Source organism: Triplophysa dalaica, chromosome 4, assembly GCF_015846415.1.
Source record: "Triplophysa dalaica isolate WHDGS20190420 chromosome 4, ASM1584641v1, whole genome shotgun sequence".
Taxonomy (NCBI): domain Eukaryota; kingdom Metazoa; phylum Chordata; class Actinopteri; order Cypriniformes; family Nemacheilidae; genus Triplophysa; species Triplophysa dalaica.
In genome coordinates this window covers 1,531,940-1,547,926 of record NC_079545.1, presented here as the reverse complement: position 1 = coordinate 1,547,926, position 15,987 = coordinate 1,531,940, and the positions used below count along the sequence as shown (strand labels likewise).

Genomic DNA, 15,987 nt, shown 5'->3' with positions numbered 1-15,987 from the left:
GCTTGGTAGAATTGTTCCATTATAAGGAACCTTTAACATCTACGGAAAGGTTCCACAGATCATAAAAATGGAAAGAAAATGGTTATTTGTAAGATAAGAGATCATTTGCCAGTGCGCCCGCGCAAAAGAAAGTTTGGAGAGCTCTAGGCTGTTAAATATTTGGTCGCTCTGCTTGATTTTTTGAATATTAATAACAATATAAATTTGACATTTTATTACAAACTATAGAGCTTGCGTTAATCTACTAGGTAAACTTTCTTTTCAAGAATAAGGTAGACTGGCACAAGCAGATTGACCACTTAATCCAAAAATATAACATGAAGGTTTGCCTGCAACGTGAATCATTGATGCTTTTGCATTTAACTTTACTTTAACAACCAAACATTAACTTTTAATATGCTACCTGTGTATCTTCGATTTTCAATCCACGCTATAGCAACGTCTCATGTTATGCAAAACAGACACTTAAAAAAAGACGCTTCTTAAAAGTTAAAGCTTGGCAGAGGTTTTTAATTTTCGTTTTAATTTGGTGAAGTTTAACGCGAATTAAAGCATTTGTTAAAAAATAGAGGAAAGGTCTGTATTATATTTACATTGCGTTTGAAATAACCTATATGATTAAATATAATGCAAATGTGTTCATGTCAAGGGCATGAATAAAGGCACATCACCTGAAGATTGGATCAGACTATGAGATAATAAAAGAGTGACATAAGAGAGTTTGCCCATCGTAACATCCATCACATAACCCCACTTTGAGTACATTTCTAATTTTATATCAATGAAAGATTGAAAAAACAAACAGAAAAGGGAACAATTTACCTGTACTTCCATCAGGATGTAAAGACTCTGTCGAATCATGTTATTTCTGCAATGAGGAAAATTCTTCATACTATCAAAATTGTTATAATGAATTGGATATTAGTAAATCAGACTACACGTCTTGAATAAAGTCGAAAGAGTCAAAATGTCGTGTTTTTTAAACGTTTTCAAAATAGGCCTTATAATTGTCGGAGGTCCACTGATTCATAATGGGCCGTCAGTTATTGTCCATCTTACTTATACTTTTATTCGAATTTTCTTCCCTACAAAATTGGTATAACACAATTAATATTTTAGCATAGACGAACATAAATATTGAAACTATTTTAGTTTTAAAATATACAGAACATGGTATCTCTGGAAGCACGTTTACTGATGTGAATTTTAGAATTATAAAGGTGGGAGATAATCATATTTTATGTCAGAAATATATATTTTTTATTTGCACCCCCTTTATTTCTGTAAAGCTGTTTTATATGCAAATGTATGTTTTTGAGCGTACATTTTTTCTACGATTAAAATACACTATAAGCTTTAGTGATCAACACAAAGTAACACAAGATCTAAGCGATTCATGCGATTGATATTTTAAAAATTAGCTTATGCACATAGAAATCCTGCATCAAAACTTTTGACTCATCATCTTAAATCTCCAGTAGGAGGCGACAAATCTTAGTCTTGGTAAATCCCAATGAATTTTGTTGGAAATTTAATTAATATTTTAATTTTGTTATCATGATTTTTTATTACCTCGTTCTCCGCATCATTAAAAGCACCTTTTCCAAAACGTATTGTTTTATTTAAATAAAAGAGTTCTCATATCATGCATATGCTTATGAAAAAAAGCTGCTCACTAAATTCAGATCATAAGAGAGAATTTCAATCAAATGTATTTGAATGGAGTTTTTATAAGACTGTGGGATATATTTTTTTATTGCTCTGATAAAAAAGAACAGATTATAAATAATGATAAGACAGGGAATTTTTAACATTTAACTTTCTTTTATTTAAATAGCATCTTAAAGATGTGTTCTTTGCATTCAAGTAATTTTTGCACTGCTTCAAATCTCACAGGTTCAGAGGTATAACAGCAAATATAACTTGTGGAACAAACCACCAACACAGGCACGCACACACTCACACACACACAGACACACACACACACTTTTCATAATCAAATCAAATTGAAAACAGTGAAAGCTTTAAATTATTATTGACGATTTCAATCAAAGTAAATTGGTATATTGTTGTTCTTTAGAGCATTTTGAAAATAAATGTTATTGAAAATAACATGTATCATCATCATAACATAACGCATGCATTTTAATTTTTCATTACGAAACATAGTTTAGGTTTTATGATGAAGTTCTATGACTCCTGCCATTTATAACAACAGCAAGTCAATGGGGCACAAATGGCAGCGTTTCCTGAGAATCACTTACGTGTATTTGAAAAGATTGCAAAATGTGTCAATCAATCAAGCGTTGGTGCAAATGCTGATCTGTTTTAGGAAAACTACGTTAAAAACAAAACTGTGTTTATATTTCGTGGGTGCAGAGTTTAACACCACAACCTGATTTACTGTTACTGACTAAAAGGCCTCAAAAAGCCATACATTTCGAAAATAAAATTAAATAAATATTTATGATAAATTATACTTAAGTATATCTATATAATAAAATGTATACTGACCATGTGCCCAAATCATCATCATCACTCTAATCAGCACCTCTTCTACAACTCTTGTGATGGGAGTATCAGATAAAAGAAACTGAAGTGATATATAAGGACAGAACAGGAGCAGGTCTGACAGGACACATATCTTAAAGCAGTGAGGTGAAGGGTCCCGGCAGAAAGCTGTTGGGAGTATCGTCCTTCTTGCTCTCAAGAGAAAATGGAGGGATCCGCACATCAAAGAATGTCCCGTTGGGTCTCTCGAGACGATACGAGCCCCTGCACAAATGCAATAACTAACAATAAAAATATATCTGCTATTCATTCACTATTTCTTATTAACACTGTACTTTTTTAACACCACAAGCTATTAAACTTTGAACTTATCTGAATGAAGAACATACCACATGTGTCCGCTGGGGGACTGCAAAGACACATGACTGCTATACTGGAACGCAGGCTGATCTTTTGATAACACTGGCTCCTGTTTAGCATAAAGTTAGACATAATGAGCAATTTAATGACCACTTGGTGGCGCTGTAACCTAACTTCTCAAGCTCTCTTGGGGTAAGTGGCATTTGAATTATTTGAAGCTTTGCCAAAATACATGTATGACTCAAAACAACGGAACCATTGGGGAAAATTAAGGATTTAATGGTAAATAATAGAAATTACATTGCCAGGGTGTGTAGTTCCACCTCACTGAATTTCCATCTTTGTTATCCACATAATAGTCTCCAAACTGTATGATGGGACTTTCTGCATCTATGGTTTAAATAAAAAAATGTGTCCCCATCTAATAAAAATTAAAAACATTGTGTACTGGTTACTTTTGGTGGGATGTTTTCGGGCAGATACTGGAATAAGACCCGATACACACTTAACAGGGTTTTAATGGTTATCAGATTATTTCACAATTAGTATAGGTTTCTTTCGACAGAGGCTTTTATGAACACATTTTCGATTATTTTAATTGGTCTATTATGTATATATTAATAATTTAATATTTAAACAGAGAAGAGACATAAGAGAACCATCTGAGCTTACTGAACCTGACTTCAGGAAAAGGTTAAATCTGTGTATGTCACTCACCCGTCCCACGACTCCTCTGCCTCTGACCGTCTCTAATGTACCGGACAGGCTGAAGATCCTCCAGTGTCTTTCTCTCAGCTGTACCACCTCATTCCCAAGATTCTCCAGACGAATACAGTACCGCCACTGATCACAATATACATGAAGACATGATCACAAACTGAAAAGAATGATACTTTAAACTAACATGATTAAATTATGGACAGTGATTCCACACGATAGAAATATGTTATCTCTTCTCAAATACTTAATGTATGAGGAACTAAACTGAATTGAGTAAACTTAACAACTATGTCCGAATACTGTGCCAAATGTGTTTGGTAAACATACGTTTCAGAGCCAGTGAGCAACGGACTTTCAAATAGAATAATACTTTAATCAAGCAAATCAATGACTGCACCTGTTCATAGTCTTGTATTTCTATTATCACCTTTGACAATAATTCAGATCGATTTGGTTGAACAGTAGCTTCTATGCATAGAGACTTACCCAGTAAACATTGGAATTCTGTGCTTCCTGATGATAGAAGGAAAAAGAGGAATTAGGGAAAGATTTATGACATCTTCGAAATGTCTTGAATTTTTTTTTAAGATTTTGAAAAGTTGTAACATTTATACACACACACGTACAAACACACACATATATATTAAATAGACACCAAAAATGTAATTATTATTACAGTTATGTTTGGTGATGGGCAACTATATATTTTTTTATTGTGATTAATCGCATCGTTAAGCGTAAATTTCAATAATGAATTCAAAAGTAGTGTATTGTGATCTTTTACCAGTATTGCTATATGAACAAAGTCGCGGAAGACGAGATTGCCACAAATTCACATTTATACGTGTCTTTGCATTAAGTAATTTACTCACGCAAAGCGATTAATTCGTGTTTGGTGTGAACCCAGAGTTAAGCCAACCACAAATGACGTGTTTTGACACCCAAGCCATTACCAATCATCATCCAACCCCTTCTGTGACCATGGTTTGTCTGTCTGTACTTTCAGAGCCATTGAGCAATGGACTTTTGAAATAAAATAATACTTTAATATGAAATAAAAATTATTTAAATAACTTTCCCAGCACTATTAATGTTATTACAGTATCATTACAAGTATTGTACAGTTTACAACTACAAATACAGTTTACCAAATAAATACTCATTTAAAAATGTGCAAATAATGTAGCTCATGAAAAGTGTATGTGACTTGACGGCCAACCAAAAAGCAGTCACACCCGCTTGCCCATGTGAAATGGGATGACCGTGACTCGAATGTTTTCTGTGGTCTCACGGTGAACGTCTGACAATTCCAGCCATCGGTGGTTTGTGTCCTGCCATGCACGGAGCGCGTCTCTGGGCACAAACTGAGGCGCTACAAACACATTACACAAGTTATTGGTGCCGCAGTAAACAGAGCATTTATTTTAGGGCAAGAACTTCTACCTTTAGATGGGTTATGCATGAGGAATCTCTCAAACAGTTCGTGCTGAACAGGCACCTGATCTGTTGAGTTATATGGTAAGATATCTTCTTGACTAACATAATCCAGACCTGCAAAAAGAGAGAGATTTGAGAGTGTGAAGTGTTTTATTCATCCGTGACAGGCAGTTTTACCTGGATTTACCTGGAATAGCATAGAGAGCCCTGCTGTCCTCATGGTTGGCCAGAAACGTGACGGCTTCTGTTTGTGATCTCTGAGACTAGCGATGAAAAACACAAGAACGTTGATCTACTTTGTTAGAGAAATATGTGAACTGAACACTATAAGAAAGTGGCGAGGTCAGTTGAAAAACAATAGAAGTTTATGGCAAGTCCCCACAAAGAAACTCACTATATGCGGACAGTCTCTGGTGTCTATTAGGACCTGATAGTATGTGTGGGTTTTGCCTTTCACCTCCTTTGACCCGTGAGCTCCTGGAGGTTCGGATTTGCTGCAATGAAGAAGTAAAACTTCCATAACAAAGATTTCTACCTTGGACGAGAGTCTAATACCAAGATCAGTTTCTAAATGTGGATCTGCGGTCTGGAAGACGAGACTCACGTCTCAAGAGCAGTGGGGCTGACATCTCGGTCATAAAGTCGCGCGGGCCAGGGGAAGAGAACTACACCTCTGTAGCCAAACACACTGTGCAAGAACAACTGACACAAACCAAATTAAACAATTACTGTTTCACGTACCAGTACTTAACATGAACATGAAAACACTTCTTCACCGACCTGTCCCGTCTCATAACTGCCATGCTGTTTCTGTGTCTCAAATACTCCTACTGTTTCCAGAACTTTCCCCTCTGGTCTCATCCTAAACAACATTGACATGCAGAAGACTTTGAACATGCATATATATATATACAGTACATACATACAGTTATTTATTATGTATATGTTATACAGCTGCGGAAAAATAACAACTAACAACATTTCTCCCAAATAAAAAAAAAAGTTTTTTATGTGCATAAACTTTAGATGGGACGAACTGGTCAAAATAATATTTTTAGTTTTATTCCTTTTCAAATAACACAATCCTAATGTTTTTAGAAAACAAAACACAAATAAAAAATTATTTGGTAAAAATCATATTGTCACACATGATACTGTTCAGATGTCAAGACATCACATTTTCGCTTCAAAGTTTTCAAACTTACAGCATGATCAAATTGAGTAATTTTTCTCCATGCTAATTATGACGTGTTTTTTTTCCTAATATTTCAACCCAAAAATAATTTATATTAATGATTTACATTTAGAAAAACACTACATACACTATTATATTTATTATCGTTTTTTAATCTTACAGCAAATGTTATACTGTATATGAATTTACAAATGAAGTGATAGTTCACCCAAAAATTACAATTCTGTCAACATTTATTCAGCCTCATGTCATTTCGTACCCATTTAAATACTTTGATCTGATGAACACACAGAAAGATATTTGGAAGAATGTTAGCAATTGTCAATTCTGTGTCATCATTGACCGCAATAGTAGGAAAAATGAAATGGTAGTCCTAAATTGTTTGTTTTCCTAAATTCTTCGAAATATCTCACTTTGTGTTCAAAAGAACAATAAAAATTATACAATTGTTTTTCCTACTATGGTAGTGGATGTCACAAAACTGAAAATTGCTTAAATTCTTACAAATATCTTTCTTTGTGTTTAACATTATAGAATGTAAACTTAAAATTTAAAGTAAATGTTGACAGAATATTCATTTTTGGGTAAACTATCCCTTTAATTTACTTTTGTAAATATTAGAGAATACTGTCGAATTTTTCAAGAGGGACTTTTGTCCTTGTATTAAAAGTAAAGTAAAATATGTTTTCTTCAATGGTAAAATAATAAAGAATGCTCAACATCTGAGCATGCGCACTTATAGCGCAGCCCTGTGTGTGTCAACGCTCAAGGACGGAGATTTCGGTCAACGACGCACTGAACGATCTCGTTCACCGCCAAGATTCATTCATATTCACCGATTCGTAAACAACAACGCAAACAGACAAACGTTCTGTTGACTTGATACGTCTGTCCTGACACGTTTATGTCTTTTTAAGGTCTTGCAAAGCTAAAATCATACCAAGATGAACTCACCGGGAGGACATGAAGCGTCTCTGCTGTAATGCATTGACAGCAGCACATCTTGAGCACTGCCACAGACTTCTGTTTGCATGATATCTACTGTTAAAATACACATTTAATGTGTGCTTTTCACTGTATTTACCAACCCAGGAAAACAATCCCTGTCTTAGGACACAGGCTGCCATTTTTCTGTGTTGGTAGGATTGCGTCAGTGCGCATGTTAAAGCATCGCGGGTGAAAGTTTGACTGCAGCGCCATCTTGTGTTGTAACGGCAGCTTGACATATAGCATACATACATGCTTTAAAGGGATAGTTCACCCAAAAATAAAAATGTAAACTAAATGTGACTCTTTATTCTGTGGAATACAAAAGAAGACATTTTGAGACATGTCAAGTCAGTGGGGTTCGATGTTGTTTGGCTCTCTACGTTCTTCAAAAAAATATTTAGTGTTCTGCTGAAGAAAGAAAGTTGAAATGTGTGAATTGTCACTTTGAAGTTTGTATGTGTTACAGCAAAGTGCACTACATGACAAGAAAAACTAGGAGTCACTCCGGATCATTGTGTAACATGCAACATGTCTACGATTATGATTATGATATTTTCTGTTTTGCTCGTAACAAAATAAGCACATATCCCTTCAATATCTTCCTCTGGATTAAAGGATGTAGTTGCATCTGCAACACACACAATACAAGCTCACACCGAAAACACGTCTGAGTACGACTGTAAATTTGAGCACCAGGATTATGGGATGTATTATATTTTATTTGAAGATTATTTTGATGATTATGATACATAGAGATCAGTGTCCGGCAGGTCAGGAGACCTGAGGTCTGCAGTCTCCTCTCTGTTTGTCCCATAATCACTTTGATAGTAATACACGGTTCAGATCTTCCAATCCAAATGTAATCTAAGCCACATAAGCTGATAAAACATGAGACCTGAGGCTTTTCATTTAGTTTCATATTATCTTTTTGCATTGTTTACCGCTGTTTTTGGTTGTTTGCTCCTTTGTTTTGAGGATGAACCATGAGGTGCACGTCTCATTGCATTCATTAAGATGCTTTTATATTCATTTTCATGCCACGTAATGTTTCATCGTTGTACTTTCTTTTTTAACAATAATGGATATTGTTTTGCGAAGAAATCAGATGGCCTAGGCAAAAACTACATGCAAAAATGTTAGTGAAGTGAATGCCTTTAATTTGGTTTAAAATAAACAACACAATACTTTTTACAAGTATTCACATCAAACAGTTTAAATCTTAAAAATGAGAGAACACAAAAGGACTATATGATTCCCGTCACACAAAGAACATTATTTATATTTCCACTAGATTACTTTTTTACTTTGTATTATATATAAATAATCAAGTGTGAGATTCACAACAGGCAGGTATGCATTGTAGAGCATTCTTGTTGTTGCTGTACGGATCTCACGATACTTATAGTTTTCAAAGATGCGCTAGAAAATTGTATTAAAACAACACTTGTCAGCAGTCTTCCAGGTTGGTGACCACGGCTGCACTATAAATAAGTTCAGAAATATCTCCCAGTGATGTCTGAGGATAGTGAATGACGGCTTGACTCTGTCGGTGTACAGTTCCTTCCATACAGGCCTGATGTGCAGAGATCACTTGCTCCTCAGACATACAACTGTAAATGGACTGACTGGAGCTACAATATGACTTCAACTGATGGCCTGAAAACTCCTCAGGAGACGTGAAGCAGTTCATCTGCCAGAGACAGTCTGACTGATTTTGGAACGGATGCTGAGCCGGTCTGTCGGATGAGAAAGATGCAGATGTATGAGGGTGTCTGTTTCCCCAGGGCAGGACTCCAGGGAGGCCCGGAGAGATGGGCGGAGGTGCTTGATGGGGGAGGTTTTGAGACCAGGGACTCAGTGCTTGTCTGAAGGTGTGCTGATGGTGACCAGGGCTCCTGCTCGCTGTTTGATATCTGTCAGGTCTTTCTCTCTGTTCGGAGGTCAAACCGGGGTTGATCTGTGGAATGGAAGTTACATGGTTGGAGGAAACCGCTCTTGCTGGACTCCTGACTGGTCTGGACAGCTTTTTACTTTTCATACTGCGCGCTCGTCTGTTTTGAAACCACACCTGCAAAAAGAAAAAAAGATCAAATATGAATAAAATAAATCAAAAGCAATACCAAGAAAAAAGAAAAAAGAAACACAATCACTTGCATCTTTAGTCTTGCGGTTGTTACCTGAATCTTGCTTTCGGGCAGTAACGTGAGCGCGGCTAGGCTCTCGCGCAGGGTGATGTCTGGGTACGGAGTCACCACGAACGCGCGCTCAAGTTCTGACAGCTGCGCGCGGCTGAAGATGGTCCTTTTTCTTTTCCTCTGGCCGTCTGGGTTGTTATTTCTTTCCACTTCAGACGAGGACGACGTTTGTTCGGCTGTGACATCTAAAAAACGTGCAACTTTTAGCATATACACTAAATAGTTATTTTGGAAACCATGTGACCATTCATAGAGAATGTGCTTCTCCTCAGTTGTCCCCGACAATAATTAATCGTCGTTTTATTAAGGCAAAAATTGTGTTTTTGTTTTACATGGTGACAACAAACTTACCAATGATATTTGTAGTAAAACTATTGTGATGGAAATTATAATCTGTCAAAAACGCGGTTACACTTTTAATAAAACCATGGTTATTTTTCCTAAAAGATCTTCACATTACATTCATATATTATAATAGTCAGCCAACCTTTTACATTTAAACAAATCGTTTTTATGACACAATACCAAAGTTATAAAAAACAGCATATAATTATTCAACAAATACTTAAACTCACCTGAATAATGGACCGTGTTTTTGTTCAAAATAAAGTCACTTTCAGTCTCCAGGCTTATTTTCTTAACTAGTTCGAACGATTGGTCTAAAAATAACGCCATAGCCTATAAATTACGCAGTAAACGTAGATTTGTGTTAAGAGCTTCCAGTTCTCTCCACTTCAAAAATGCAATGATCCAGAGTGCAGCTGAGCCCACCCACTTTATACTCGCTCCTTTTCACACCCACACGCGTCTGTATCGTCCTTCAAGGTGTCATGTTGGCACAGTGACAGTCCACATCTCTGACCATTCAAGAGCGGAGTTAAAAGCTTTCCACTTTGATCCCCCACCCCCAGTGGGGTGACCTCCTGTCCACGAGCCCGTCTGACAGCTTCATACCCATCTCACATCGTGGACAGGAAGCAGAGATTCAGATGCTGTCTGATGGGTCTTCTGCGGTCCTACACATTCTTTATCAAGCAAATAACCAAACACACTTCACCTGCCTGCTGTCTGTCACTGCTCGAATCTGTTTAAGAAGGCCTACAAGAGAAAATTAAATACATATAACATTTGTTTAAATAAAACAATAAATTAATAATGAAATGATACTACTAAATTACACCATATTAAATTAAAGGTTATAATAAATAGAGTTAGATCAAATTTTAATAAAAACAATATAGCCTACATGATTAAAAATAAACTTAAAGAGCTCAGATGGTTTAAAAAAGTTTCCAAGGGTCTTTGTTCCATAAAGAATCATTTAGATGGAAAGAAAGGCGGAAAGAAAGAAAGAAATCAAGAAAGAATAAATGACAGAAAGAAAGAAAGATACTGTTCTTTAAAAATAACTTTATTACTTTCTTTAGGGGAACCAAAATGTTTCATTCTTCTTATCATCATGTTTATCACCATTTAAAAATAGAAACGAATAAAAATAAGTAAATAAACAACCGTTATGGCAAGTAAATGTGATCATATGCCCTGCTTACATTTTTCTAATATCCAGTGACATTATTATCTAAGGATGATATTCCTTGTAGGGATTAAGAGCGATGTACAAGCGAATGAACGCTAATCTAAACCCAAGATTATTTTCGTAATCTGTGTGGTTTTGAGTTTTTGTAGGTATGAGGTTCCATCACTTTCAGGTCAACATCTGAAAGTCGACTGTTGAGAACTGTAACATGTTCATTTACATGATTAAACCTGTGACGTTCACATGGAATACACACATTTCACGCGTGGCGGATTCCGGGATCGTTCAGGTGTCGTTAGCGACAGGTAGAGGGACATCTCGACTACAAAGAGATGAAACATGTCAGGCATTTCTGACTACAGACGAATCTAAAAGATCTGATAATGAGGGGGAATCTGATCACAAAGTGTATTCTCTCCTGTTTAGTCGTGTAAAATACACGTCTTATGGTTATTTTTATTATTATTTCCAATGCATACATTAGTTTACATTAATGCAAAACTATTTTAAAAATATTTGACCTTTATTGTGATATCAGTTTTTTCCCCAATTTTCATTTTTTTATTTGAATTAATTCCAATAAATCACTCGAGTATTAAATTCATATCAAATATTTTTTAGTAATGTCCATGGTATTGTTATACCAGAAACAAACACATTTTTGTGCAATCTGTTACATATTTGAAATGGTCAGGAGTGTTTTGTTTTCATCTTCAGTGTGTTAATGTGTTTTGTTTAACAAAAAAACTTAATAAAAACAGTAATTAAAACACAAAAACAGCCTAATTTTCCCCTTGGACAATAATATTGGGGAATGTTTTACTTTTTGTAATTTTTGTCTGAATCCAGCTAATTTCTGACTATGGTTTAGAAATTTAGACAATCTTAGATGAGATACATAAATACGAAATACTATTTGATCCATCCCTTTAAGCAACATTCAAGTATGCTCGAACAATATCTTTACTGTTACTTTTAATTGATGTTTACAAAGTTGTTTTTAAGGATGGATAAAGCAGCGTCGTAAAAGCAACCAAAATTGTCACAGTATATGTGAGTAAAATTTCAATTTTAGGCAGGCTAGTAGTTTTATAGAGCCTTTGGGTTGGGATAGGGGTTATTCGGAGAATTTGAGGGATTTTAATAATCCCATTAAACACGCACTGATAAAAGGAGTTGGGAGAGTTCGTTTTACAGTTAACCACACGGTGGCGCTCTAACTATGCAAAATTATTTTTATGGCGGAGCGACTAATGTTTTTAAAGCAAGCATGATTAATAGTCCTGTTACTTGCATATTCATTTAGACTTTCATTTGGACGCGAACTTGAAGTATATATATATATATATATATATAATATTTTTCAGGAAGGATGGACTATAAACAAATTATTGTGACAATGATAAACAAATAGATGAAATAGGTTCTGTGGAGAAATCTTTCCAGGTTGTTTGATAGGTATAAAAAGATCCACAATTGTGTCCCAGAAAAATTACTTCGTATAAATAGCTGTAGTAATGAATGTGGCACAGTTGTGGCAGTTGCTGATATTCCATACATTCTATTTATATCGTTTTCTAACAAGCATTTACACTCAAACAATGAATTATTATTTGATTATTACAGTAGTTGTCAATGTATATTTATGTGAGATGTCTATATTATATTTGTAAGTAAATCTGTCACAAGAATACGCGCAATCTGACCAGGAGGAGGTTGACTGGGAGGTGCCTATGGCCCCGCCTCTTTTCGAGAAAGCTTTTATTTAATAGAAAGAAAACGTCAGCATTATAAGACATGTCAGTTATATACAAAACATAATTTACTTACCAGATAAACTATAATGTTATAAAGGTACAACAAACGCATTTTCAATTGCAACTACCCCTCGTGCTCAACAGTACTCGCCTTTCCAAATGACGTCACGGGCATCTGGCGGGAGTCGTTCAAACATTTTACACGCGCTGGCATGCAGTGTTGACTAGAGATTTTGTGTTGTTTTTATAGTTCATTTTATTCGCAGAAATGATCGGACAGAAAAGCATCACGTCCTTCTTCTCGCCAACATCCAAAAAAAGGAATCTTGAAGAGTTGGATACATTCAACGAGGATGTGAGTAAAATAACGTTACACAACTGCAACTGCGCGCGTGGTGGACAGTCGCACGATATCTGAATTAATACGATTATAGTTCAGCTCATGGTTATTTATTCGTAATTGTCAGTTTTCTAATCATTTACGAATAAATAGATTGGCGGTGCAGAACTTCTGCGAAGTTGCGCAGACCGGTCGGTATATGGCATCAAAGTATCGCGATGGCAGAATGCTCCACATAGCCTGGACTCGCTCTCGCGGTACTTTGATCTCATTAATTTGGACGGTCTGCGCAGCGCCACAACCAGTCAAATTCCTTTTTGTTACGTCTTTATTCCATGGCATAACTGACTACATTTGTTTTTAAAATCTGCATGTTGCATTATTCTTGACTACAACAACAACAGTCTTTCCCGCTGTTTCATTATTCTTGATACAACAAAAGTCTTTCCCGCTAAATGTAGGCGGTCACTCCCGGAAGTAGTTTTACGACACTTTGCCAAAGAAAAGCAGCAAAGCTATTCAAAGATATTCTGCTACTGACCCCGTAGACACTCTTACTGTTCGTGGACACACAATTGTTCTTTATCGAAACATCAGTTTTGCATTTTGTGCTTTAAAAGTAATATTTCAGTCCTTTGTTTTTTCGCTATGAAGTTAGTGAGAAAACTTCCATCTGTTCATCGATTACAGATGAACGGGCATCATGCTTTCAAACTACTTATTCCTTAGACTTTTAAACGCATCAATGGCAGGCCGTTCTGTCAAACGAACATATATTTCAACCAGATATACCACAATATCTTCGCAGGGGAAAAAGCAGAAGAAGGAGAGCAGCGATGTTATATCATCACCATCACCGAGTCCAGAGCAACTGGAGCGGATCGCCAAAAACAAAGCGGCGGCTCTGGTGCGGCTCAACTCCCACCAGCATGTTCCTGACGGGATCGGAGAGAGCTGGAAAAAAGCCCTGAACAGGGAATTTGGGAAGGAATATTTCAAATCAGTAAGACAATTTGACTTCGCCCAGAAGGCTTATGAAAGCTTTTTAGGGTGTCTTAGTAGATTTCATGCTTTCATGTGGCTCAGTGGTAAGAGCATGACACTAGTTATGCCGAGGTCATTGGGTTCGATCTCAGGGGATTGCACATAGTCAGAAACAAAAATGTATAATACTATGCAATGTAAGTTGCTTTGTCTGCCAAATGCATAAATGTAAATTTCAGAAATTAAAAATTGAGAGATATGTGCTGCACTAAAATGTGTGACAACTACTCTTTACTTGTTGTTTACGTCTGTGTTTATACTGGAATAAGGACAATAACTTAACAATGTTTTTTTTTGCCAGTTAATGTCTTTCGTTGGTGAGGAGAGAAAAAAGCACACCATCTATCCGCCTCCTCATGAAGTTTTCACCTGGACACAAATGTGTGATATAAAAGATGTGAGTTTTGTGTAAAGAATCTTTTTGTTTTAGTCTTGGATTAAAAAAATAAAATGTCAACGTTTAACATTTATAAAAAAGAGTCTAGAACAAGTAAGAACAATTTTTTATTACAAAATAATTTATTTTTATTTTTCCGTGTTTATTGAGGTTTAGTCTGCTTAATGCTACTAAAGATGTCCAGTCGTGAGGAATGAGTGATATTGCTTAAATATTTTGAAACTCATTTCTTTTGTGACGGCAGGTAAAGGTTGTGATACTGGGCCAGGATCCTTATCATGGACCTAACCAGGCTCACGGGCTGTGTTTCAGCGTTCAGAGACCTGTGCCACCCCCGCCAAGGTATTACTTGACAAACATTTTTGTGTGGGACTAAAAGTTGTTGTTAAATACAAAATAGGATGAAGGCTCTTATTATTATTTTATGACGCCCGCTATTTACAGCTTGATGAACATGTTCAAAGAACTGGCATCAGACATAGAAGGCTTTGAGCACCCCGGCCATGGAAATCTAACGGGATGGGCAAAGCAAGGTTAACTTTGCCATATCCTACATCTATAAATTCCACCGCTAATGATATTATACTACACATACTCAGATTGTTTCTAATGACATATAACATACGCTTGTAATCATACATGTACGAATGAATTGTAACCACCCTTACAAATGTCTTCTCCAGGCGTCCTGTTGCTGAATGCCGTGCTAACCGTGCGCGCACACCAGGCTAACTCTCACAAAGACAAGGGATGGGAGATGTTCACAGACGCTGTGGTCCAGTGGCTCAATGCTAACTCGCAGGGTCTTGTTTTCCTTCTCTGGGGCTCATATGCACAGAAGAAGGGTGCTGTCATCAACAAGGTACGTTCTGAACTAAATGGAATTTGTCAAGCCTAAATATGTGAAGAATGTGTGCAGGAATGTTAATGTTTTCTCCTCGTCGATTTCTAGAAGCGACACCATGTCCTGCAGGCAGTCCACCCCTCGCCGCTGTCCGCCCACCGCGGCTTCTTCGGATGCAAACACTTCTCGAAGACAAACGAACTGTTGACAAAGTCAGGGAAGGAGCCCGTAGACTGGAAAGCACTGTGATGTTTTCCACTCCGAGTCTGATGGAATGTCGCTGGCCAAATTTGGAGGACAAACTTCTTTGTTTTTGTTCTGTCGTGATACACTATCTATTTGAGTTACCCAGCTGTAAAGGTTTATAGTATACACTATTTGCTTCTCATTTAACACTGAACTTTACCATGCACTTTCTGTTTATGGCTCAACTGTTTAGTTTAGTTGACATAAGGATTGTTTTATCCAGAAAGCTTTGTGATCACTGTTTGTGATACGTTCCTCCTGGTACGATTTTAAAATGTGTCAGTATCACTGTAAAGCTGTTTGTTATGCAAAACAATAAACTATTTTTTCTACTGAACATCACGTGCACTTTGATATTCTTAATGTGTGCGTTTAAAATAGGCTGGACTTTGACGTATTTAACATTTATTTTAA

General features: G+C 36.3%; 3 protein-coding genes across 4 annotated transcripts; 1 reads left to right on the top strand and 2 right to left on the bottom strand.

The window, feature by feature from the left end:
• Positions 1–1,810: 1,810 nt before the first annotated feature.
• Positions 1,811–7,367, bottom strand: LOC130419284 (polymerase delta-interacting protein 2-like). The gene is made up of 11 exons (XM_056745882.1): positions 7,178–7,367; positions 5,809–5,890; positions 5,633–5,730; positions 5,423–5,522; positions 5,216–5,291; positions 5,035–5,142; positions 4,827–4,963; positions 4,078–4,104; positions 3,589–3,714; positions 2,901–2,980; positions 1,811–2,775 (listed from the first exon to the last, which is right to left on the bottom strand). Exons 1-11 carry the CDS (start codon positions 7,348–7,350, stop codon positions 2,646–2,648), a joined length of 1,137 nt encoding a protein of 378 aa, XP_056601860.1. The 5' UTR covers positions 7,351–7,367; the 3' UTR covers positions 1,811–2,645.
• A 1,293-nt stretch (positions 7,368–8,660) lies between these two features.
• sebox (SEBOX homeobox) lies at positions 8,661–10,167 on the bottom strand. The gene is made up of 3 exons (XM_056745888.1): positions 9,984–10,167; positions 9,391–9,593; positions 8,661–9,281 (listed from the first exon to the last, which is right to left on the bottom strand). The coding sequence occupies exons 1-3, from the start codon at positions 10,081–10,083 to the stop codon at positions 8,661–8,663; spliced, it is 924 nt and encodes a 307-aa protein (XP_056601866.1). The 5' UTR covers positions 10,084–10,167.
• Positions 10,168–12,719: 2,552 nt separating this feature from the next.
• On the top strand, positions 12,720–15,910 carry unga (uracil DNA glycosylase a). 2 transcript variants are annotated; one of them, XM_056745890.1, is made up of 7 exons: positions 12,720–13,057; positions 13,851–14,045; positions 14,388–14,483; positions 14,728–14,825; positions 14,928–15,016; positions 15,167–15,345; positions 15,436–15,910. In XM_056745890.1, the coding sequence occupies exons 1-7, from the start codon at positions 12,971–12,973 to the stop codon at positions 15,574–15,576; spliced, it is 885 nt and encodes a 294-aa protein (XP_056601868.1). In that variant the 5' UTR covers positions 12,720–12,970; the 3' UTR covers positions 15,577–15,910. The 2 variants fall into 2 exon arrangements, with proteins under 2 accessions (XP_056601868.1, XP_056601867.1); XM_056745889.1 differs by lacking the exon at positions 12,720–13,057 and having other exon boundaries at positions 13,532–14,045.
• Positions 15,911–15,987: the final 77 nt, after the last annotated feature.

What these genes read in the sequence shown, in the direction of transcription:
- LOC130419284 (XM_056745882.1), bottom strand. Translation starts at nt 7,350, where the DNA reads ATGGCAGCCTGTGTCCTAAGACAGGGATTGTTTTCCTGGGTTGGTAAA. An exon ending in GGCTCTCTATGCTATTCCAG is followed by an intron (nt 5,143 to 5,215) that starts GTAAATCCAGGT and finishes CTCTTTTTGCAG; the next exon opens with GTCTGGATTATGTTAGTCAA. An exon ending in GCAGAGGAGTCGTGGGACGG is followed by an intron (nt 2,981 to 3,588) that starts GTGAGTGACATA and finishes TATGCTAAACAG; the next exon opens with GAGCCAGTGTTATCAAAAGA.
- sebox (XM_056745888.1), bottom strand. Translation starts at nt 10,083, where the DNA reads ATGGCGTTATTTTTAGACCAATCGTTCGAACTAGTTAAGAAAATAAGC. An exon ending in AAACACGGTCCATTATTCAG is followed by an intron (nt 9,594 to 9,983) that starts GTGAGTTTAAGT and finishes CACGTTTTTTAG; the next exon opens with ATGTCACAGCCGAACAAACG. An exon ending in TGCCCGAAAGCAAGATTCAG is followed by an intron (nt 9,282 to 9,390) that starts GTAACAACCGCA and finishes TTCTTTTTGCAG; the next exon opens with GTGTGGTTTCAAAACAGACG.
- unga (XM_056745889.1), top strand. Translation starts at nt 13,746, where the DNA reads ATGCTTTCAAACTACTTATTCCTTAGACTTTTAAACGCATCAATGGCA. An exon ending in AAATGTGTGATATAAAAGAT is followed by an intron (nt 14,484 to 14,727) that starts GTGAGTTTTGTG and finishes TTGTGACGGCAG; the next exon opens with GTAAAGGTTGTGATACTGGG. An exon ending in AGGGTGCTGTCATCAACAAG is followed by an intron (nt 15,346 to 15,435) that starts GTACGTTCTGAA and finishes GTCGATTTCTAG; the next exon opens with AAGCGACACCATGTCCTGCA.